Consider the following 24,138-nt stretch of genomic DNA (forward strand, 5'->3'; position numbering starts at 1 on the left):
AATTTAAAGTGAATAAAAAAATGGGAGATTTGTGTGAAAAAACCATTTGAGGAAAATGAAAGTTGCCAATAAGCTAAGGAAAAGATGCTCAATCTCCCCAGTTATGAAGGAAATACAAATATATGGCACCGAGATGCCATTTTTACTGAGCAGATTGCAAATATTTTACTTTTGATAATAGCACATGTTAGTTAGGAAGTTGGACAGTTACACCCTCAGAAATCACCATTGGGGTGTATTTTGGCACAAGTTGGAGAATAATTTAGCATATCTATTAAAATCAAAATATTTGCACATGGGTGCAAGGAAGCATAGTCAAGGATAGCTAGCAGCTTGCCTTGTAACAGTGAGATATTAGAAAGAACCTAAATTAAGTGAGGTAACAACTAAATAAGCCATAGTATGTTCTTACTGCAGAATACTTCACAGTAGTTAAAAAGAATAATTTAGCTTCTGATAATATGGATAGGTATATTGTGAATATTTAAAAATATGCAGAATGAAAGGTACAAAATACGTGTACATGTGTACAGGCATGCATGCATGCTTAGTCGCGTTTGATTTTTTGTGACCCTTTGGACTGTATCCCGCCAGGCTCCTCTATCCATGGGATTTTCCAGGCAAGAGTACTGGAGTGGTGTGCCATTTCCTCCTCCAGGGGATTTTCCTGACCCGGGGACTGAACCCAAGTCTCTTGCATCCCCTGAATTGCAGGCGGATTCTTTACTACTAAGCCATCAGGGAAGCAGTTTACATGTGGAAAACCACATAAACAAATACTGTATGTATAGATAAGATAGATAGATAGGTAGACACATATACTTAAACACCTAGAAAAAGCTCTGAAAATGTAAACATCAGACTCAGAGTTAAGGTCATCTCTGAGGGATGAGCTGAGATGAAGAGTGGGGTGAGTGGTACATGTTGGCTTGTGGGGAGAGATTGGAGTGGGGTACATACAAGGGCTTTAGTCTTTGTAAAGTCTGACTTTACTTTCAAAGAAAATATCTGTGTATTATTTGCTGAATGAGTTTGATTATAGTTCTTTTCCTTCTGGACACGCTTACCTTTGCACAGATGGCAGATCTGCTAACCTAGACTAGCTATGCATTCAGGGAATGGGCTGTGTACGCACAAGTGGTTTACCAACCTTTGCACAACAGGATTCATGATCTCTCTCTTCTCCCTCCCTTCTACCCACAGTACTCACCAGACGCTGGAATCTTAAGGAAGGAGAGGTGTTCGCCATATTCAGCTGTGGACTAAGGATGGTAGCACCCACTCTTGAATATGCAGGTTACTAGCACCTTGCTAAGCAAAGCCGTGTGTGTGTATGTGTATGTCTGTGAGTGTGTGTGTGTGTGTATGGGAAAGTCGTCTTTTATATAAGCAGGCTGGAAAAATTATACTTCAGGTAAGGTTTCAGTGACACAATGAAACCAACCCAATAGTTTCTAGACTATTAAAGCTTTTCTGTGACCTCTCTTGAGCTATCCACTTTCCGAGCTCTAACATATAATATCAAGAAAAGGGAAATCCTCTCCACTTGAGCAGTGAGAAGCTTGAAACACACTCAGAACAACTCTTTACGCCACTCATTAGTATCAGGCTTATGCATTTTGCTACTTTAAATTTGTCCCTTATTTCCAATCAACTGCTTATAAATCCTTCTGTTTGGCAACCTGGAAAATTTAATTAGAGCTCTTCTAAAATGATGCTGTTGTAGAAATAAAATAATTACGAGAACATTAAATTCAAATTTCATACTGCAAAGTCTAAAGTATTTCCTCTCTACCCCCACAGCCCTCAGAACTTTATCCATATTCTGAAACCCCAGTATTAAGTCATAATTTGCAGAATCTATTTGGAATTTACATTTTGAATTTTTACAGAAGGATCATTAATACTTGATTCCCTAAATTTGCATTGGCTTGGTGCCTGGGACAATGACTGGGAAGATCCCTCTCCTTCTCCCCTGTGGTCCAGTGGTCCAGGGGGCTGCAAGGAAAGTGTGGGGAGTCCTTCAATGTCTGGGCCTCCCTAAAGCCAATAGTTCAAGAGAGGGCTACTTCAGTTTCTAAGCCTAAGCAATTTTCTTCCACTACCATCCAAAGAGTTTGACCCTAATACATTGCACTCCCACAGAAGATACTCTACATAAATTGTAGGGCCCAGTTCGTGGCTTCCATGGGAGCCTCCCAAAGCAAGACTTGGCCTCTCTCCTCTATGACAACATTTCTTAGAGACTTCTCATATGGCACAGAGACACACTGCCTGACAAGGTTGGCCATGGAGCTGTACTGCTCACCGGGGAACTCTTAGCCTGGCTCTTTATTCCAACACTCTTTAGTTTGAGGAGTCTGGGCATCATCTGGGAGCTTGTCAGAAATGCAGTGTCTCAGGCCCCATCTCATACCTGTTCATTTAGAATCTGCATTTTAGCAAGATCCCTGTGGAGACACCTCAGGACAGAAAATCAGATTAACTCAGAGAAACTCAGATTAGGGTTCTGGGTCTGAGATCTCCCCTGAAACACTTGACTTCACAAATATCCTTACAGGAAATTCCTCTAGGATCTTCACTGGTTGACAATTTTAATCATGTAAGGATAGCAAGAGGGTCACCTGTATGATAGGTAGATTTATGTGAATTTTCATGCATGGTTATTACAGTATAAGATCTCTTTAACATGAATAAATTCAATACAAAACATGACTCAAAAATATGTGAAGGAATACCAGTAAAGACAGTGAGACTGAACACACAGGAAGGGGAGTTCAAAGCAGCACCATCCCAGGGGAATCAGGAAAGGCTCAACCAAGAACATGGTGGTTACTGGCCTTGGGCAAAAAGGGGTTGACTTTTCCAGAGACTGGAAGCAAGGAGCTAGGCAGTTTGTAGTCTGTTTCTTTTGCTTGCCAAGCATCCCTTCTTCCTACTTTTTGCAGCATTTTTCTTATCATAGGCTTGTATGCATGCACGTTCACTCGTGTCTGACTCTATGCAGCTCCATGGACTGTAGCGCATCAGACTCCTCTGTCAACGGGATTTTCCAGGCAAGAATACTGGCGGGGGTTGCCATTTCCTACTCCAGGGGATCTTTCCAATCAGGACTGAACCAGCATCTCCTGCATTGGTGGGCAGATTCTTTACCACTAGCGCCACCTGGGAATCCCCCTTCTTTCTGCTTTTGGTAACAGTCCCAAATTTTCATTTGAGGACTACTTCTCTCCATTCTAGGGCTTCCCTGGTGGCTCAGAGGTTAAAGCGTCTGCCTGCAATGCGGGAGACCTGGCTTCAATCCCTGGGTTGGGAAGATCCCCTGGAGAAGGCTATGGCAACCCACTGCAGTATTCTTGCCTGAACAATCTCAAGGATGGAGGAGCCTGGTAGGCTACAGCCCATGGGGTCTCAAAGAGTCGGACACTACTGAGAGACTTCACTTCACTTTCTCTCCACTCTAGGTAGAAGAACCAACTAGGGAAGTGGGAATGTGATCCAGGGGAAGCTAATGAGATTCTACTTATCTCAGGAATGTGAAATTCAGAGGCAAAAACCAAGAAGGGAGATGACTGAAACTGAGTTCTTCTGATGGTGGTAACTCAGAGGAGACTGTCCCAAGTTCCTCTGATTTATGGTCTTCCCAAGACCAGTGTCTGCTTGGCTTTCCTTAAGCTCAGTGAGCTCTGCAATATCTTTCTCCAACCCCAGTTCTGTTTTGTTTGAGTTTTCCAGTCATATTCTGTTACGTGCAAAGGAAAAAAAACTGTATGGGATACAGAACGTGTAGACATAGAAACATCTTAAGTTGAAATGAGAAGTGGAAGTCTGTTTTCTCTGGCAGAGGCAAACAGAGTGGACAGTTTGAACCTCATGGTAAAGTTACGGAAGAGATCTAATCAAGGTTAAGTACACGGATCAAGTATAAGTAAAAGAACTGCTAACCAGTGCTGAGGGGCCAGCTAAGTTTGCAGAATATGAAATTGTAGTGATTTCCTTCAGGAACCTAGGTGTCAGGAAGGAGAAAGGGCATAGTTGGACTGATTCAAAGCTAGGAGGTAGCAGGGACCATGTGTCAAAACTATGAAGTGAGGCTATTAATGGGCTGTCAAGAGAAGTCGAAGGCTAATATCATGAGCTCTAGGCAGAAGGAGCAAAGAAATAAAGCAGAGAGGGTGAAACGGCGTGGTGGGGCACTGAGAGACTTGGGTTAGTTGAGAAAAGACCAGGGAATAAAAGAGGGACTTGGAAGTTTAAGGGGCAGCTCTATTACAGTCCACACTGAGAAGTCAGAAAGTTTCAGCTGATAAGGTCCAGAGTGTGGGTAATTCAGGGGCCCTGAGAATTGGAATGCAGATTAAGGTTATTAAGGCATATTGAGGCCAAGCTCATCCATGTGCCCATTGAAGTTGTCCATGATGATGTTAGAGGAGATGTAAATTTGGTAATTGGCTCACCCCAGTTTTACCAACCAAATTCTAAAGTGGTTTTATTTATTAAAAATATTTTAAATGAATGTGAAGGAATGGCCAGGAGGTTGGTAGACTGCAAAGCAGGGGTCAGAGTACAAATGGATTTTGCCTATCATACGAGAAATTTGGACTTGAATCTGAGGGCACTGCCTACGGAGTAAAGGATTTAGGGAGTAAAGGATTTTAAGGAGGCCCTACCCAGTGAGTTGAAACCGACCATGTCCTTAAAAGCATGATGATAACGAGATAGATCAATTTCCAGTAAATCTGGGTTTCTGTGTGCTGATTCAGTGACAGTCAGCGGATATGTAGCAAGGAAGAGGCGCAGCAGCCGCGAGCTCTTCTTCTGCACACACCTCCAGACGTTTAAAGCTCCTTGGATGGGTCTTCCAAGACCCTTTTGGCTCCCCTCTGAACACATCTGGTTCCCTGCATACTTTCGTACTAATTACGCGCGGGCCACTCGGGCCCTTCAGCTGAAGCTCAACTTGACTCACGCACCCCTTCAGCGCCCCCTGGCTTCCGCAGTCTTCCTGCCTTTTTTTTTTTTTTCCTTTTCTAAAGTGAAACAGATATTAAAAAAAATTATTTTATTAAAGTATAGTTGATTTACAGTGTTTTAATTCCTGCTGTACACCAAAGTGATGGTTATACACATATACATTCTTTTTCATATTCTTTTCCATTACGATTTACCACAGGATATTGAATAGAGTTTCCTAGGACTGTGTTGTTTATCCGTTAAATATGTAATAGTTTGCATCTGCTAACCCCAAACTCCCAATCCATTCCTCCCCTGACCGCCCCATCCCTTTGACAACCACAAGTTTGTTCTCTACATTTGCGAGTCTGTTTCACATACAGTTCATTTGTCTCATTTCACATATAGTTTCTGCATATAAGTGATATCATATATTTACCTTTCTCCTTTTCACTTAGTTTCTTCAGTAGGATCATCGCTAGATCCATCCACGTGACTACAGGTCTCTTTTCACTCACCCTCAGCCAGCTGGCCCAGCCTCCCTTCAGCGGCACCCCCACATCCGGTCACGTGAGGGGCAGGTCACGGGGCGCTCTGGTCACGTGAGGTTGGTCACGTGCCAGGGCCGCACTGCTGGAGGCTAGGCTTCCGGAGACTGCGGGGGCTCAGCGGGTGCGGTCCTGCGGCTTCGGAGCCCACCAAACTGCACAGCCGGGATGGTGAGGGCGGCGCTCTGGGTTAGGGCTGGGCCGCGTCCGCCGCCTCCCCGGAGCTCAGCCCCTCTTCTCGTCCTTCCCGCTGCAGATGAACCGGACCACCCCCGACCAGGAGCGAGCGCCGGCGTCCGAGCCCGTGTGGGAGCGTCCCTGGTCGGTGGAGGAGATCCGCAGGAGCAGCCAGAGCTGGTCGCTGGCGGCCGACGCGGGCGTGAGAGACGGGACCCGGGACGGGAGGGGAGGGCGGCCCGTCTGGGGGTGATGCGCGGCCTGCGAGTGGGAGGACATCAGTCCCAGTCCCTCTCCACCCAGTCGATCCCGCTCTGTCTCTCGTGGACTAAATAACATCCCTTCTTTGCTCTCGAAAACTTCCTGGTGGCAGTCCTCAGGCACTTGGGCGGATGCCGGCCGGTTGACTTCAGCTCTCTTGAGTGCTCCTACTCGGACTGCCGCCCATCGCAGGGTGTTCTCTTCCTTGTTTGGTTTTTTTTCCCCCTTGTTTGTTTTTTTTTTTTAGCCAGGCGCCAGCTCCATCCTGAGCGGAGAGTTAGGCTTCCATCACGCCGCAGGCTTACAGTGGCACCTCATAGGCGACTCCCTGTTGAGACCTGGACTGAGTGGGATGGGAGACAAACCAGTATATGAATATCGTTGAGAAAGACATCTTAGGCCTGGGACCCAATAAGCTCAGAGCCGTGATTCCAAAGTCCCACTTGAGTAGGATTTTTGGATGAGTAGTTATTTTGCCTTTCGTCTGTGATCCCTGTGGAATGACAACCAAATAGCACTTTAAAATTTCTGCAGAAACGAGATAGGAAGTATCCATTGACTCACTGCCACTGTTTTGATGAGCTTTCTTAATGTTTTTCTATGCTACTTGGTCATGGTACTGTTAAAAGCAGCATCCCTTTTCCATTCCAGCACACAGACACACAAAGGTGAAAGAAAATGGCTTCTTTTCTGTTTTGACATGCAGAATAGATGCATGTAATAGATGCATATTGATACTACTGTATATGTTTGTTTTTTAAATAGCTACTGCAGTTTCTACAGGAATTTTCACAACAGACTATCTCTAGGACTCATGAAATCAAGAAACAAGTGGATGGACTAATTCGGGAGACTAAAGCCACAGATTGCCGCCTGCATAATGTCTTCAATGACTTCCTTATGCTGTCTAATACCCAGTTCATTGAAAACGTGAGTTACTTGGTTACATCCGAATTTTAAAGAAATAATAATTTAGAAGGAGCAGTACTCACTGTGATATTAAGTGACGTATTGTTAGGTTCTCTTAAATTTTGGTGTAAGTAGTACTTCTCGGTAATTGATGTTCCCTCCCTTTTTATTAGTAAAGTTTACTTTTTTTCAAGCCTTTGAGAAAACCTAATGATAAAAATTTCCTCATATTCCAGCGTTTTCATCAATTGTTAATTCTGGAGTTGTCTGCAGTTTTGGTGAATTGCATGGCCCTTCAACAAGTCTTATTATCCTCTATAAGGAAAGTCATACACCTGACCTGATCCTCTGGGCACCAGCATGTTATTAATTGTATGCATTATGTTCTGTTAAGTTATATTAAAAGTATGTGTGTGTCTGCTTGGAATATTCTGAACTAATGCTTTGTTATGCTGGCTGAACCTGTGTCATAAAATGAACTCTATACAGATTGTTGCACTTAACCCAAGTGCAATTTTGTCGTTTATCAAGTTTCAAAGTTTTAGGTTCTAGGAACACATAGATAAACTAGAGCCCCTTCTTAGAGAATATCACAATTTTCTGTAATAGTGTTATTCCAGAATAAAAAGGAATAAAATGTGGCTGGAGCTCCATGACTGTAGGGGAGATTATTCTAGAGGATGGAGAGGAAGCTTAGTTAAGCTGACCTGTGTTTCTCCTAGGGTGACTAACTTTCTAAGTATCAGTGTTAGTTATACTGTGAAAAGAGGATTATTAAATTAGGCTATCTCCTGAGACTGTTAGATACAAAATAATAAAAATGATTTTGAAAATTGCAAGATTATACAAAGATTTAGGATTGTTGAGACTAAATATTGTCATGCAGATATCTTACACAGCATGTTTGAACATTTTTAGTAATTCAGGTTGAAATGCCACTACTGGGCTTTTGGGGGAACCTGTGTGTAAAATAAAGATCTTAATAAAGGTTTTAGTACGTGTAACTCCATGGCTGATTCATGTCAATGTATGACAAAACCCACTACAATATTGTAAAATAATTAGCCTCCAACTAATAAAAAAAAAAATCTTAATAAAGATTTTAAATAACTCTTTGCCTGTAATTTAAGATACAGCAGATATTCTAGTTAAATCTGTAGTCATCTTCTGGTCATCTGCACAGAATGTCCATGCTTGGTCCTGAGCATTGTTCCTATTGGAAGAGGCAGTTTACAGGACTCTCATCTCTACTTTAGTAGTGTGTGTAGTCCCATCATTTTTTCATCACGCTGAATTCTGTGTCCTTTTAAATATATCTGTTGCTTTCACTCTGTACCTTTCTTGCTGGATCAGGTGCTTAGCTCTTCTCAGCAGTGAGTCTTGCAGCCCTAGACTGGGCGAGGAATAGAATTGGGAGCCTTCTTTTGTACCTGATGTGCCTGTAGCACATTGATACTGGCTTGGTACTGACTGATACTTTTGGGGAAATGGGCATTATAAGCTGCTTTTTCTGAATCATAACCTTCAGGTCTTCTCTTTCCCCAGCTCTTCTTTTCAAGTTTTCTTAGTTTCTGATAATCCAGTTTTTGTGGGAGGTTTTTTGGTTTACTTTTTGTTTTTGTTGATTATTTTTTGATAATAGTTCATTATTTCTGTTCACTTCTTGGATTCCCTCCATCCATCTCTCTGTCTCCTTTGTCTTGTGCTTCTTCCCCTTCCAATCCGCAGCCAAATTTCCCTCTAGATGTGCTTGTGGCCACTGCCAACTCGAACTGCTTCCCAGACCTCCCTATAATGCCATGTGTTTCATGTTCTTTGCTTTAGTGGTAGAGCGTCATGTTGTTAAAATGATGGCTAACACTTAATCAAACTCTGAAGGAATCTACCTGCTGATAATACATTTGGCAGTGATTTGGCTTTGCAAATATTTTCTTCAAACCCTGACATCACGACTCATGTATTACAATTCTGTCTTAAATGATGTTGCCATCTGGTTTCATGGTAGTTTATTGGAAAGATAGACAAAGTAATCGGTTTTTGGGTTTTAGTAACTGACCTCAGAGGCAGCTAATAGAGTGCAAACTGCATTATAGAGTTAGTGAAACCAAAGAGCAATCAAGACTCTTTAGGGCAAGAAAAATTAGCACCTTTAGTTAAAGGCTCACTAGGGGATTCTGAAGGAGGAAAAATGCTAATTAAGTGACCAGTGCATCAGTGCGCTATCAGTAGGGAATACAATTCTTGCAGCTTCATTAATCTGTTCCTTTAGGAATTTTGTCCTGAAACATTGAGTGACCTAATTAATGACTTCTTTCATAGCACTTCCTATGATTGTAATTCTACATCTGTCGATATGGCAGGAGAAAAAGGAGGGTATTGGTGCTGCTCAGACCTAAGCTTGAAGCTCATTCTTTTAAGTTAAATGGTTTTGCTATTTAAAGTTTGAAGTAACCTTGGTAGCTGTCTTGTCTTTTTTTTTTTTATTTTTTAATTTTTTAAATTCATTTATTTGGCTGCAGCAGGTCTTAGTTGCAGCATGTGGGATCTAGTTCCCTGATCAGGGATCGAACCTGGGTCCCCTGCATTGGGAACTCAGAGTCTTAACCACTGGGCCAGCAGGGAAGTCCAGCTGTCTTGTCTTAAAGTCTCAATTTTAAGATTTATTTGCCATTTTTTGTTCATGCCTTTGAAAATTACTCCCCTAATTTCTGGTCTTTGTAGAATGATTTTTTTTTTTTTTAATACGGAAAAAGAAGCAGCATCTGAAATTTCAGATGCTAAAGAAGAGCCTCTCAACATATTGACATGTATATTCCAAGTTCATTCCCATGCAGAAATTGGACTTTAAGTTTTTTCCTTTTTTCTTGTGAGAATAATGGACACTTACAGTAGGAGAGATAGGAGATATATATATATATATGTAAAGTATTAAAATGTGAAAAAATTTAAACTACAGAAGTCAACTATAATTCTACCACCCCAAATTAACCAGCCACTGAACACTTTGGCATATTTTTTTTCTAATCATATGTATGTATATAACTTTAACCTTCTCTGTATGTATGTATTTGCAGCCTGCAATTTTCTTCATGTTAGCATATTATTTTATAAGCATTTTAACACATCTGTAAGATTTACTGAACTTAATTTCTGTTTCTATTTCATTTTATGGCTGCCATTATTTAACAATCCCCCATACAAAACTTTTTAAGATAAAATATTTTATGTTATCTCGGAAAGAACAGATAATACCCACAAATGTTAATAATGTGCACTACCTTGTATTAACAGATTTTAATATTTTTTTTCCTTAACTGTAAATATTTTGGGTGTGGGCTCGTTTGTTTTGCTGTTTTTTTACTCTTCTTATGTGGAGAATATATGTAGTCTTTGGATGTATATTGGTACAGGTGTATGTAATATGAGGTAGGGATCTCATTTGTTTCTTTTCCATATAGGTACTTTTATTATGTAGTCCTTTTCCTCAGTGATATATGTATGAATGTGTGTTTTTGTAAATATAAATAGGCTTACATGTACTTGTTAGTCTGTCTCTTACCTCTGTCTTTTACTGTCTTTATCTGCTGTAGTAAGTATTACAATCTTAAATACCAGAGATTTCTAATAAGTCTTAATAGGGCAAATCTCTGTGACTTTTTTTTTTCTCCTGTGACTTCTTTTTATTCATAATTTTCATGGTTATCCGTGGCTTTTTTTACTTCTGTGAATTTGAGGATTATCTTGCTAATTTCCCCAGAAAATTCTAGTAGTATTTTGATTGGAATTGCAGAGAGTTACAGATTTGGTGTTTGTGACTTTAAATGTAAATCTGATGCCATGAGCATCTTACTGCTTGTATTTATTTTTCTTGGAACTAAATTTCAAGAAGTAGAATTCTTGGGTTAGAAGACGTGAACATTTAAAAATAACACCGTTTAATCAGATTCAGATTGATATTGGGTTAGAAGATATGAACATTTAAAAATAACATTGTCTAATCAGATTGATAGTTATTTTGAAAAGATGGACAACATCGTTCCACTGCTGGCAAAGGTCTGGGAAGTGGGCACTTGAATGTGTTGTGATGACAGTGAAAGTTGTTCCACACAGAAATCTACAAGAAACTCTTAAGAGTAAAAAAGAGGAGCAGCGCGGCGGCGGCGGCGGCGGCGGCGGCGGTGGTGGTGGTTGTTGTTATTCGGAGCCGTTGGGACGCCTCTGCGGCAGCTGGTGGCGCAGGTGGCTTGCGTGGACGTGGACAGAGGCGGCCGGCCCGCCACCGCAGCCTCGCCGCCCGCGGCCCCAGAAGGCGCGTCGGGGCACCCCGAGGCATCCTCCCCCTGCCGCCACCGCGGGAGCCGCGGCTCCGGTCCGCCCTCCCGCATCCTCTCGCAGTCCGCACCGCCGCACCTCCTCCCTGGGCTTCGGACCCTCGGCCTCGCCCCTGAAACATGACTCGCGACTTCAAACCTGGGGACCTCATCTTCGCCAAGATGAAAGGTTATCCTCATTGGCCAGCTCGAGTAGATGAAGTTCCTGATGGAGCTGTAAAACCACCCACAAACAAACTACCGATTTTCTTTTTTGGAACTCATGAGACTGCTTTTTTAGGCCCAAAGGACATATTTCCTTACTCAGAAAATAAGGAAAAGTACGGCAAACCAAATAAACGAAAAGGCTTTAATGAAGGTTTATGGGAGATAGATAACAATCCGAAAGTGAAATTTTCAAGTCAGCAGGCATCAGCTAAACAGTCAAATGCGTCATCTGATGTTGAAGTTGAAGAAAAAGAAACAAGTGTTTCAAAGGAAGATACCGACCATGAAGAAAAAGCCAGCAATGAGGATGTGACTAAAGCAATTGACATAACCACTCCAAAAGCTGCCAGAAGAGGGAGGAAGAGAAAGGCAGAAAAACAAGTAGAAACTGAGGAGGCTGGAGTAGTGACTACAGCAACAGCATCTGCTAATCTAAAAGTGAGTCCTAAAAGAGGACGACCTGCAGCTACAGAGGTCAAGATTCCAAAACCAAGAGGCAGACCCAAAATGGTAAAACGGCCTTGTCCTTCAGAGAGTGACATGATAACTGAAGACGACAAAAGCAAGAAAAAGGGGCAAGAGGAAAAACAACCTAAAAAACAGCTTAAAAAGGATGAAGAGGGCCAGAAGGAAGAAGAAAAGCCAAGAAAAGAGCCAGATAAAAAAGAGGGGAAAAAGGAAGTTGAATCAAAAAGGAAAAATTTAGCCAAAACAGGGGTTACATCAACCTCTGATTCTGAAGAAGAAGGAGATGATCAAGAAGGTGAAAAGAAGAGAAAAGGTGGAAGAAACTTTCAGACTGCTCATAGAAGGAATATGCTCAAAGGAAAACATGAGAAAGAAGCTGCAGATAGAAAACGCAAGCAAGAAGAACAAATGGAAACTGAGCACCAAACAACATGTAATCTACAGTAATAAAAAATATATCTCATTTTGGGCTCAAAGCATTAATCCAGTTACTGAAAAGAGAATACAAGTGGAGCAAACAAGAGATGAAGATCTTGAGACAGACTCGTTGGACTGAATTTCCCCCTCCCCCCCTTTGATGGAAGAATGTTCCAGATTCTAAATTGAGGACTTCATTAATGGCATTGTATTACTGTGTTATGATTGTTAAAAAAAACGTTTCCTGTAAGGTACACACTACATACTAAGGTCGGCCATCATTCCTGTTAAGTTTTTTACCAAGCTTAAAATGAAGCTTTGTGTTTGAAAGTTACAAGCTCAGATGAAGATGGTGGTTGTACATTATTTCATTTAGAAAATATAAAAATTTATTTTGTTTTGAAGCTAGGTGTTAAACTGGAGTAGCTATATTATACCCCTAGAGAGTGGGGCAGTTGTGCCCTTCCCTTGACATACCTTTGTTGTTTAATTCTTTAGAATATTAATAATTGTTTTTTTAATCCTGAGAGATTAAACAGTAGACTTGTTAAGAAAACAAAAATGAAACTGTAACCAAAATTTTAAAATAAAGTTTAAAAAAAAAAAGTAAAAAAGAGTTTTGTCCTTTGGCTTGGCAGTCCTGTTTTTGAGAAGCCTGTAGATTTAAATGATCCATGGCCTAAGAATTTCATATATATTTACAGTAGCTGGTTTGCACTAGCAAAAACTGGAAATGTCCTTGATGTTCTCTAATAGAGAATTCTTGAACTAACTGTAGTCAACTTCATACCATAAAATATTATGTAGATATAAAAACAATTGAGTCAAATCTATATGCATTGACCTAGAAAGTGGTTTATGAGAATATCAACTGAAAAAGTGGGGCAGAAGGATATGTGTCGTATAAATGCATTTTTGTTTAAAAGCTGGAAGGGCAGAAAACTCTGAATATGTGCATATGTCTGTAAATTTGTGTAAGAGCCTTGGGAAACAAAGAGGAGCACACACCAGACTATATTAGTTATTCTGAGGATTAGGTTGGAGGTAGGGATGGAATTATTTTTAAATACATCTCTTCTGCAACTATCTTTATTTATTTATTTATTTATTTGCAACTATCTTTATATTGACATTTTAATTTTGATTGACATGTAGTTTACACACCAGTAAAATACTCCCTTTAAAAGTGTAGAAGGCAGTAGGTGTTAGTGTATTCTTAAAGTTTTGTAACCATTACCAGTATCTAATTCTGGAACATTTTCATCACTGTGCTATTTATAATGAGAATGTTTTGCTTTGGGAGTTTAAACAACAATAAATAGTTAAAAAGGAAATCGCAATGAGTTGCCAGAATGACGGCTCTATATTGGAAAAGAGAAGCCACCTGTCCAAGCTGTATGGGTGAGTCCCATGACTGGTCTTCTGGCAAATCAGTGGTGGGCTTGGCCTATCTGTTTTCTTATAAATGAGATAATAAAAATGTATCAACCATTTTAAGCAACAGGATAAAAATAACTTACCTTTATGGTTTCTACTGTATAAAATGTAAAAACTCTTATACCCAGTGGGTAAGTTTTACCACTTGACATGCTCAAAGCCTCACGTTTGAGTGCCTGTATCAGTGCCCTGTCAGCATTGTGTTAGATTAAACAAGAAAATGTGGAACACTGGTTTCTTTCTAATTTTGTGACTGTGGTCAACCATGAGATTGAAAGTTTGTTTTTTTTTTTCATGTTTCCTAGTCTCTTGTGTCTTTTCTTTAAACTTAATTTTGGGAAAGTTGTCTACTCTTCTTTGCTTTGGCCCCAGCCATTTCTTGAATAATCATTTCTTCTTGTCTTTGTCTTTTTTAAATTGTATATTGAATTCTTACATTGTGATTGATTCCAAATGCTGTTTTGACTAAAAGCTGAACTTTGCTTCCATGTTTAGCGTGTATATGATGAGGAAGTGGAGGAGCCGGTGCTCAAGACTGAGGCAGAAAAACCAGAACAGGTACTTGCTTTGAATCATTCTTCTCTTGGTCTCCTTTAGAGAAGAAAAGTAGTGATTTGTGATATGGCTGCTGGAGGGAGAGTGGGGCAGGGAGATGGACTTCGGGAGAAATGGGAGAAGCTGCCTTTGACAGCTCCACACTTGAACTTGTTTGTTTCCGAAATCTATTGTATTAAGAAATGTATAGATTAAGTTCCTGATTTCTGGCTTAAGAGTAGAGCAGAGGTATGTAGAGATTTTCTGTAAAGGACCAGGTAAGAAATATTTTGTTCGCTGGCCACATTGATCTCTATCCTTTGCTGCTTTTTCTTCTTTTCTTCCTCTCCTATCCCTTCCCCTTCCTCCTTTAAAAAGGTAAAAACTTTTTTTACCTTGAGGGTTATTAAAAAAAAACCCAAAACGGGCCATACTGGGCAGTAGGTGGTGAGTTCTTTGAAGATTGTGTACCCCTGTCCTTTCATGACTGCTTTGCTTCTTATTAATACCAGTTTAAAAATGAAAGTAAGAAGAAAACCATACTACTTGTAACATATGAAAGTGTTAGACTAAGAAAGGGTACTAGAAACCAGCTACAGTTTTGCATATTTCTAGCCTTTAAAAATTTATTAAAAAAAATTTTATTTTCAATAGATTTGCTAAACTGTTTTAAGTGTAGTAGTAACTGAACCAAGTCCAGGTTCAGTTTAAAGTGATAGCTATTTAGTGAATTATCTTTAAAAAATCCGCAAGCATGTTTTTGCACACTTAGTACAGTGTTAGCTATTTAACTTAGAATCAAACATACCAGAGCGCAAAAAAGATGCAGCCAAAACAAAAAAGTTAAATTAGAAAGACTTCTGCACTTGAGGTAGAAGTAGAAAACACTCCTCAGCTTTCCCTTTTGGCTTTCAAAACAGCACTGTCTGGGGGCTACCCAGGGTCCAGTGCTTAAGATGCCACACTCCCAGTGTAGGGGACACAGGTTTGGTCACTAGTTGGGGAACTAAGATCCCGCATGCCACATGGGTGCCAGAAAAACAAACGGAAAAACTGTATGGTTTGTTTGTTTCTGTAATTATATATCAACTTGTAGAATATTTGTGAGGAGAGGAAATGACACTAAATGTATTCTGCAATACTTCCTACAACTGATGACACAGTTGAGTGTGTGAGAGCTGCTGTTACAGGAAGTGGAGATGTGTGGAATATTTTCAGCAGGTTGGTGTTGTGTTCAAAGTTTTGTCGAGGTGGGGGGCATTGTTCTAGGGTAACCTACAGGATAGATTAGAGATGAAACCGACTCTCTCTTGGTTTGAAACAAGTTTATAAAATGTAATTATCCAGTTATTTTTTTAACTGTAATTGGAAAATGACATCTCTGCCTGGAGTATTTTCTCTTAAGTCTTAACCTCTAAAATTGTGCTAAGGACCATTAACCAAGGTTAGTGGGATATAGTCATGGCAAAGCTAAAATTCTAGGCCCTTCTTTTTTTCAGATGCAGGGAGGGAAGGTGCCCTTTAATATCTTGTGATGTGCTATTCATTGTTGTAGGGTAATTTTATATAGTGTACAGAGGCTGAACCATCACACCATTTGCTTTTGTTTTTGTAAATGATGAACCTGGAGCTCCAGAACCTTCTGTAGTTTGGTGTGTGTTCAATGCATAGACACATTTGGGACTTAACACTCCAAAGTCTGTGCTGAGGCATTCAGCAAAATCTTTGACTTTCAACATTTTTAACTGTTTAACATTGCAAATGGTTAACAACAACGTTTTTAATTAAGTTTTTTTGATTTTGTTTGTTTTTGAGCACGAGTCTAGGCTTCAGTGAATATTCTCAGTGTTTTATTAGGGTGGTATCAACATACTGGAGATCTTACTAAAAATTACTTTTTCCTAGGAAAAGACCCGGGAACAGAAAGAAGTAGATCTGATTCCTAAAGTCCAGGAGGCTGTGAACTACGGTTTACAAGTGTTGGACAGTGCATTTGAGCAACTAGATATAAAAGCAGGAAACTCAGACTCTGAAGAAGATGATGCTAATGAGCGGATGGAATTGATCCTTGAGCCAAAGGTAAAGACATTCAACTGTAATATTTATTGTTATACCTGTTGTGATCTGGGTCCTTTACTTGGGTGCAGAATTGTTAAGATGTGGCCTTCACGTCTCAGAAGTGAGAATGTCACTCAGTGCTCTCATATTGACTCCATCAGTCAGAGGGTTGCAGGACAGGAGCATTGGTTGAGCACTTACTAGGTCCTAGCATGCCAAGTTGGGGGAGTACGAAGATGCAGGGCTCCATTCCTACTCGCAAGATGCTTGTTACAACCATACCCGATGGTCAGAGAAAGGAGGCAGTTACAAAAGTCACCATCATAAGTGTTTTGACTTCTAGCTGGAGAAATTGGGGTGAAGATGAGATTTGAATTGGGTTTCGAAGGATGAGGAGGCTCATGAGAGGCAGGGGTTGTTGGGAAACTGACATTCTGTAGCTTGCACAAAGAGGGACCTCAGAAGTGTTAAGAGACATGTGGGGTATGGCAAAAATCACTACAATATTGTAATTAGCCTCCAACTAATAAAAATAAATGAAAAAAAAAAAAAAGACATGTGGGTTGTTGGAGGTTTTAGCCAATATGAATAAACCTGCTGTGAGTGTTCATGAAGAGATTATTGGCCTAGCAGGTGCTTGTTGCTTTACTGTTACTTCCTCTCAGGTTGGCTCTGTAGTAAACACAAGAGTTTGCCTTACTGATTCTGAGAGTCCTTGTGACACATCAGTGCTTTGTGAATTGAAGCATGCTGCAAAACCAGTCTCTTCTAATCATGTATTCACTGCACATTTCTCTTCCAGTTTGAGCTTACAGCGCCCTGCCGAGCTGGGGCTGATCCTTTAACGATCCTTTAATGATACGCTGTCGTCATTTTGCTTTTTCACTGTAGGGATTTAGACGTCAGCAGCAGGGTTTCCCTGGTGGCTCACGCAGTAGAGAATCTGCCTGCAGTGCAGGAGACCGGGGTTCAGTCCCTGGGTTGGGAAGATCCCCTGAAGAAGGGCATGGCCACCCGCTCCAGTATTCTTGCCTGGAGAATGCATGGACAGACTTGGGGGGCTACAGTCCATGGAGTTGCAAAGAACTGGACACGACTGAGTGACTAACACACAGAGCAGACCTTGGGAAATGTGTTGCCTGCGTCACATTTCCTCCTTCCAAGTCTCTCACCAGTTTTTCTGTTAGAGAAAGACATAGGATCAAGCCTTCTGAGTCAGTGAACAGTCAGCCCGGTTAGCACTTTGATTTCTTTGCACTAAATTAGTTTTTGCTGTATCTTTGACCTTTACATTAACCTTCCTAAACTTTCTGTCATTTTCCAAGGACAGAACTGTTCTCTTCTGTCCCCAAGGTCTTTTTTATAGGGAAGAGTTTTTAAAGCCAAAGGACCATGCCTCCAGGGTGGAGTGCTTTCTTGGCTCTAAATTTTTGATGTTTGCGATGGCCTGAAATGGAAGAATCTCTAACATGTACCTGTAGACAGGGTACTTCATTTTATTCTGTTGTTTGATCTTCTGATCTTTTTTTTTTTGATATTCTGATCTTATTTTACCAACTTCACTTCTCTAAATTCTACTGTGTGAACCTCTGAGGGGTATTATTATTATTTTCTTTGTTTTTTTTTTTTCCTCCCTCTCCTGGATAGGTTCTTATCAGTCTGATGGAAGCATTCCTTTAGTTAATTATGTTGACTGTAGATATTTGCCCTGTAGGTAGCTGATGTTCGATGGTAAAGATCTGTTTCTTTTCGTCTAGCCCATGTTTTGTATCTGTGCTCCTGCCTCTCTGCTCCGACGAAGCATGGAGGAGGCCTTCTCCATTCCCTTCCTTTGTGCCTTGTGCCCTGTTTGTCTGCACGTCCCACTACCCACCTAACTATTTGTGTTATTTCCTCTGTGTGCTTCTCCATATTTAGGACTTGATTCTCAAGAGTGGTTGATTGGTTGATTTTTGCTCATCACGTTGCTTTTCAGGGGAGGAAGATAGGTCACTATCATCAAAGCTTGTCAGGATTTCTTGTTTCTTTCCTTGGTCCTCCTTTTGGGCATGTTGCTATGAAGTTGTGCCCCTTTCCTTGTTCAGTTACTGCTGGTAAACATTTTACAAGCCTTTGCCATTTTTGTTAATATAATTAGGCTCTTGAGAAGGGAAAGTCTCTGTGAATCAGCTTCACTTTTCTATCTTTACCGAGGATTTAACTTTTTTTAAATCAGTGATTAAGAAAAAAATCCTGCTGTGTTTCTTATTCTTATTCTCTTTTATTATGTAACTTTTTTGGGGTAGTCAGATGGAACAGGATGTCAAATGGAATACCTAATTTTATTTTAACTTAAATATTTAACTGCTTATTCCCTTTCATTGTTTACAGGATCTGTACATTGACCGTCCTTTACCTTATTTAATTGGGTCAAAGCTATTCATGGAGCAGGAAGATGTAGGTCTTGGAGAGCTTTCTAGTGAAGGTACACTTTTGCACTACATATTTTTGTTGCTTTTAACATTTATAGCTTAACTTTTTATTTAAAAATAATTTCAAACTTCACTTTAAAGTCTTAAAGTTACAAGACTAGGACAAGGGACTCTCACATACCCTTTACCCAGGTTACCATTTGTGAATATTGTACCATACTTGTGTATCATTCTCTGTATACATACATAGTATTACTTTCTCCTGAACCTACTTAGGAGACATCATGCCGCCTTCCTCATGTATATGGTTGGCAGTTCATGTCCGTGGGTTTTGCATCTATGTATTTAACCAACCTGGATAGAAAATATTTGGGAATAAAAAATTACAGAAAGTCCCAAAAGCAAATAGTTGCCATGATGCAGAGGCAACTATTTACATAGCATTTACATTGTATTAGGTATTATAGGTAATCTGGAGACGAGTTAAGGTTGTATACAGGAGAAGGATGTGGGTTATACGTGGATACTACGCCATCTTGGTGTCTGTGTGTGTGTTTGTGTCTGTGTGTGTGTGTGTGTTGGGGAAAGGGGGTCCTGGAACCTATCCCTTGAGGGACAAATGTATTTCTTTGTGTATTTTCTAAAGAATAAGAACTTTCTCTTATTTAGTTGCACGTTCATTTGCCCATCTGTCATCTTGATTGGATGTGTGTATTGGGCTTTGATGTGAGACTTTTAATTTTTGTATCCTGTTTATTAATAGAAAAAAATTAATCCAAGTGGTTGAATCCTGTGAGACTTGGCAAGAATGTACAAATCAAGTATACTTGACTTTTTAACCTCTTCCCATAGTAACTTTTATATGAAATAAAGTCACCAATTGATAGGTTTCCAACAACAGTGACAAAAGGTATAATCACCAAAGTTAGGAAATTTTACTGGATTTAATACTAGCTAATCCTTAGTCATACTCAAATTTTTCCAGTTGTCCCAGTAATGTCCTTTACAGTCTCTCTTTTTCTCTGGTTCAAAATCCAATCTACTCACTGCATTTAGTTGTCAAATCTCTCTAGTCTTTTAGTTGGATACCATTTCTCAGCCTTTTTTTGCTTTTCACAACCTTGACATCTTCAGAGAGTATAAGCCAGTTTTTTTGTTTGTAACTAATATATATTTTTTGTAATTAATAAATATCCTGTGGGGAAATACTTTGAGCCTATGTAAATGATCCATTCCTCACTATAGTGAAGATACTTTTAATTCCAATGAATGAGTATGGATGGTTTTATCAAAATCTTTTGATGGTTTTGTCAAAAGATGTATGGTGGTTTGTGATCTTGAGAAGAAATTAAGAATGTTTCCTTATGAATATTGGCTATAACCTTTATCTTTCTTCTAACAGAAGGTTCAGTAGGCAGTGATCGCGGGAGTATTGCAGACAGTGAAGAAGAGAATGAAGAAGAGGTAAGGGCTTGCTGGTGTGTCCAGGTCATACTGGGCAGGAAACTTAGGGTGCATTTGGCAGGTTCAGTAAATAACATATTCATGAATTAGCAATTTGTTTACATCAATCTCTTAATAGCAATAGAAGCCATATTCTCAAGTCTTCCTTGGCATGGGAAATTCCTTTATTTTTGTGTACAAAACCAAAGAAAACTGCTTTAATCCTTTACATTACCTTTACCATTACCCTTCCTCTCACCTCCCCACCAAATCCTCTTTTTACCAATGTATTTTGAGGGGGACATCTTAGATAGTTTGGTGGAATCTCTGCCTGAGATACAGTCTTTGAATAAGTTCTATCTTTGAGTAATTCTAGGAGAAAAGTCCATATTTAAAACTTTCTTTACTCTAAAATCTTCTAGGCCAGAAGACTGCTGAAAGCATCCACTTACATGTTAACTTTACTGCTACCTCTGGCATCTTCACACCCAAAGAGCCTGATCTGACTCCCTGTTCTCTAAGGCCTCAGAGTCTGCGGGCCTTGGCCTTGACCCCTATTATATCTGGCATTGTTCCTTTAACTGGAATATTTGTTACTGCAAAGGGTAGAAACTCTTTGAAGGTTCATTCCTGAATGTTGCTTTCTAAAAGGTGACAGTTTTGTAGTGTGCTCCTCCCCTCTGTTTCCACAATCTGTTTCCTTTCCTCCTGCCTCCAGCCCTTCCCTCAAAAAACCTGATAGAAGGAAATGAACTTTTTAAAAACAGCCTTGCTTTCACTGATTGTCATTAGCTAAACCCTTTGCTTTTAGCCGCTGAAGCAACTCTTTACCTAATGGCTTGTGTTATTAAATACTAATGTTCCTTTCTTGGGCCTGATGAAGTAATGGTTTTACTTAGAAGGAAAATAGAGAATGCAAACCAGTGCAAACCAAACAAAATGCAAACCAATGCAAAATAGCTTTTGATAATTTAGTTAATTACATGTGCAACTCTTAATCCAAAGGTTAGAAATGATGGGGCAGATTGATACGAGTAAATTGTCAGAGAGGTTTAAAAGAATTACAAAAATGACATGTAACTGGAATAACCCTTGGTGATATTGCCAACTCTCCACCTCATCTGCACCTTGATACTTCAGGTGATCAGTAGTCAATTCAGAGACCAGTCGGTGGTGGCTGTCCCAGAGACTTAGACATGACATCATTTCTGTACTTCCAAGTAGAGCCAGTGTTAACAAAGCCTTTTTTTCCCCCCCCAAAAAGGAGTCAGATGAAGATTTTGCCAATCATAGTGACAATGATCAAAACCGGGTAAGATGCATATATTGAAGTAACTTTTAAATTTTAATTTAAGCATAGCATGTATAATAAATTTATATTAAAATTACTTTTGAATGACTTATGGGAAAGTAAGGATTTATTCATATTTATAGATATTCATGTTTCCTTCAAATTTTAATGTTTTTAGGCTAATTACTTCCTTGTATATTTTTTCTCAATTTTACTCAATTTTGTATTTTTCTCAAATTTTTCTCAATTTTATATTTTCTTCATTTTTTTGGACAACAAAGAAGTAAAAAAAAAAATTGAGAAACAGAGCCTCTAAAACATAGCCCAATTACCGATATTGAAATTTTCACACGAATTCACCTTTCCTTTTTTAAAATTTAAGATAATCTTACAGCAAGGCTAAGGAACACTCAAGAAATGGAAATCTTATCATCCTACTGTCTTAGCACTGTTGTCTTAATTTTTATATATCCTTCTAAGGACATGTTCTTTTCATTAACATGTGTAGTTTATTTTTTTGTTATTTTGTATTAACTCATCACAAGGATTTCTTTGTCGTTTTAAATAGTCTTTGTAATTTGCTTTGTAAACTTACGTATTTGTTTAACATACATGTATGATATTGTTATAGTCTCTAAATGTGTATGGGAAATAGTTTTAAGATTTTTAGTTTTGAGATAGTACTGCATTCAGAGTTTTCCTTCATAAAAACTCTTTGCCTCTGACCTCTTTTCTTAGGAATTAGGTGATCTAATACTACTTGATACTGCTGTGTAATACACATTCCAGATTAACAGGTGGCACATAATGATTTTCCCAGAATCTCATCAGCACTGGGATTATGTATGACTTTTGCCACCATAGTGTATGTTCAGCGGTATATTGAGATGATTCCAGTTTGTATTTCACTTTCCTAATTGAGAAAAATTTTTTCCACAAAAATTTCCAACTGATAAATGAAAGATTCAGCACTTTCTGATTGTTACTTTTATTTTTCACTGTTGTGTTTCACAAATGTGACTTGTCTTTATGATTTTAATAATCAGTCCTTCTGGAGAGTGTATGTATTTCTGTGGAACTTACTATTAAGATTGATAATTTCAGACAGTTTTTCAAATAATATGGTGATTTAAAAGCATTGGTGGAAAAAAAATAAAAGCATTGGTGGAACTATTTATATTGTTAAAAATAGACTTGTTTTGTGTGCCATTGCTAACCTCAGAGTTCAAAGGATTAAATTAGTTGAAAAAATGCCCTAAGCGTATTGATTGGCACAGTTTATTGATTTAAATGTTAAAAGTTTTAGAAAAAGTAAACAGTTTTTACATACAGTGGCTACCTTTGTAAAAATTAGAACTTAACACATAAGATTAAGTTTGAGTCATCTATTCTTCATATCTTTACACTCTCTGGAGGTAACTGGTGTAATCTGAAAGTACATATTTCCAAGTGTTGTCCTTTGCTTTTACAAATATGTCTGTGTTTATAGCAATGGTGTGTGTGTGAGAGGGTAGTGAATTCCTTCTGGGTTTATCATTCACTGTTTCGTCACTTGGACTGCCTTGGATGTCTCTCCAGTTGTTACAGCTTATTCTTTCTAACTATTAGTATTTTTATTAAGATAATAGTGTACTTATTTAGTTTATTCATTTCTCTAGTGGTGGACATTTTTAATATTTCATTTTTTTGCTATTGCACTGAAAATAAATCTTGTGTATGATTTGCTGTAGCACATTTACTGCTTTGTAACTTTTGGTGCATTATTTGTTCTTCCATTTTGAAGGAGAAGTCTAAAGGCTGAGTGGTAGTATCTTTTTCAGCTTGATGCCCGTATCTGATACTTTTAATCTGATGGTTTATGTTCTTAGCACACTGCACAGATGAGTGATGAAGAAGAGGATGATGATGGTTGCGACATTTTTGCTGACTCTGAGAAGGAGGAGGAAGATGCTGAAGACACTGAAGAAAATTCTAGACCTGTAAGAAAGGCTATAATTGCCATCACCTGTCAAGGTTTTAGAAATGATTCCTAGGATTCATTTTTTTTATTGTCATTTATATTTGTAACTGTCTCATTTTGCATCATATCATTTTTCATTTCATCACTTTGATCAGTAATTCATTTTTACTTTTGGAAATAATAGTTGAGCATCCCAAGTTGCCAAATAAGTTCCACTTTCTTCTCCAATTGTTAAGATTTTACTAGTTAGGTCACTCAATATATATTCACATTCAGAGTTTCAAGATCCTAATACTTCTCCCCCCAAGGACCTTGTAGTATTTTTCTTACCTAGATCTTTGAATATTAAAGTTGAAGTATTAAAATAAGGAAATAAAGAGCATCTCCCTTTGAAGGAACACTGAGTCCTCTTTCTCAGGTGATCTGTTACAGGGTGCATACGTTTACATTTATTTAGTTAAAACATATCTTCTCATCAGATCGATTTCTTTGCCATTGTTTGCATAGTTTTGTTAGGTGTCCCAAAATAAACTGTACTAGTTAGTACAAAAAATAGTACAAAAAAGTGATTCTTTTGGTCTTCCCTGGCTGTAGAAAAGAAGCAGGCCTACATCATTTGCTGATGAACTGGCAGCTCGGATCAAAGGGGATGTCTCGAGCCGGATGGAAGAGGAGCACACGAGTACGTCACCTCTTCTGAGAGTCACTCATAGGGCGGTGGGACCGTAGGGAC

General features: G+C 39.2%; 3 protein-coding genes across 7 annotated transcripts in view; 2 read left to right on the top strand and 1 right to left on the bottom strand.

Moving 5' to 3' along the window:
- Nucleotides 1–5,495, bottom strand: part of MSMB (microseminoprotein beta) — a 46,063-nt gene extending 40,568 nt beyond the window's left edge. Inside the window, exon 1 of one of the 2 annotated variants that reach the window (XM_043925474.1) lies at nucleotides 5,393–5,495. The gene's annotated coding sequence lies outside the window, so the exon portion shown is untranslated. The remainder of the gene's footprint in view (nucleotides 1–5,392) is intronic. The other variant, XM_043925475.1, reaches the window with a different exon arrangement.
- A 39-nt stretch (nucleotides 5,496–5,534) lies between these two features.
- Nucleotides 5,535–24,138, top strand: part of WASHC2A (WASH complex subunit 2A) — a 45,821-nt gene continuing 27,217 nt past the window's right edge. For all 4 annotated transcript variants that reach the window (XM_043925468.1, XM_043925470.1, XM_043925469.1 and 1 more), the window contains exons 1-10: nucleotides 5,535–5,672; nucleotides 5,758–5,880; nucleotides 6,705–6,869; nucleotides 14,204–14,266; nucleotides 16,148–16,321; nucleotides 18,671–18,764; nucleotides 20,114–20,175; nucleotides 21,419–21,466; nucleotides 23,314–23,424; nucleotides 24,000–24,087. In XM_043925468.1, coding sequence (XP_043781403.1) covers nucleotides 5,670–5,672; nucleotides 5,758–5,880; nucleotides 6,705–6,869; nucleotides 14,204–14,266; nucleotides 16,148–16,321; nucleotides 18,671–18,764; nucleotides 20,114–20,175; nucleotides 21,419–21,466; nucleotides 23,314–23,424; nucleotides 24,000–24,087 — 931 coding nt within the window. In that variant the 5' untranslated portion in view covers nucleotides 5,535–5,669. The remainder of the gene's footprint in view (nucleotides 5,673–5,757; nucleotides 5,881–6,704; nucleotides 6,870–14,203; nucleotides 14,267–16,147; nucleotides 16,322–18,670; nucleotides 18,765–20,113; nucleotides 20,176–21,418; nucleotides 21,467–23,313; nucleotides 23,425–23,999; nucleotides 24,088–24,138) is intronic.
- On the top strand, nucleotides 10,124–14,267 carry LOC122708832 (PC4 and SFRS1-interacting protein-like). Its single transcript, XM_043925473.1, has one exon. The coding sequence runs from the start codon at nucleotides 11,300–11,302 to the stop codon at nucleotides 12,299–12,301; it is 1,002 nt and encodes a 333-aa protein (XP_043781408.1). The 5' UTR covers nucleotides 10,124–11,299; the 3' UTR covers nucleotides 12,302–14,267.

The sequence above is a fragment of the Cervus elaphus genome, chromosome 15, assembly GCF_910594005.1.
Source record: "Cervus elaphus chromosome 15, mCerEla1.1, whole genome shotgun sequence".
NCBI lineage: Eukaryota > Metazoa > Chordata > Mammalia > Artiodactyla > Cervidae > Cervus > Cervus elaphus.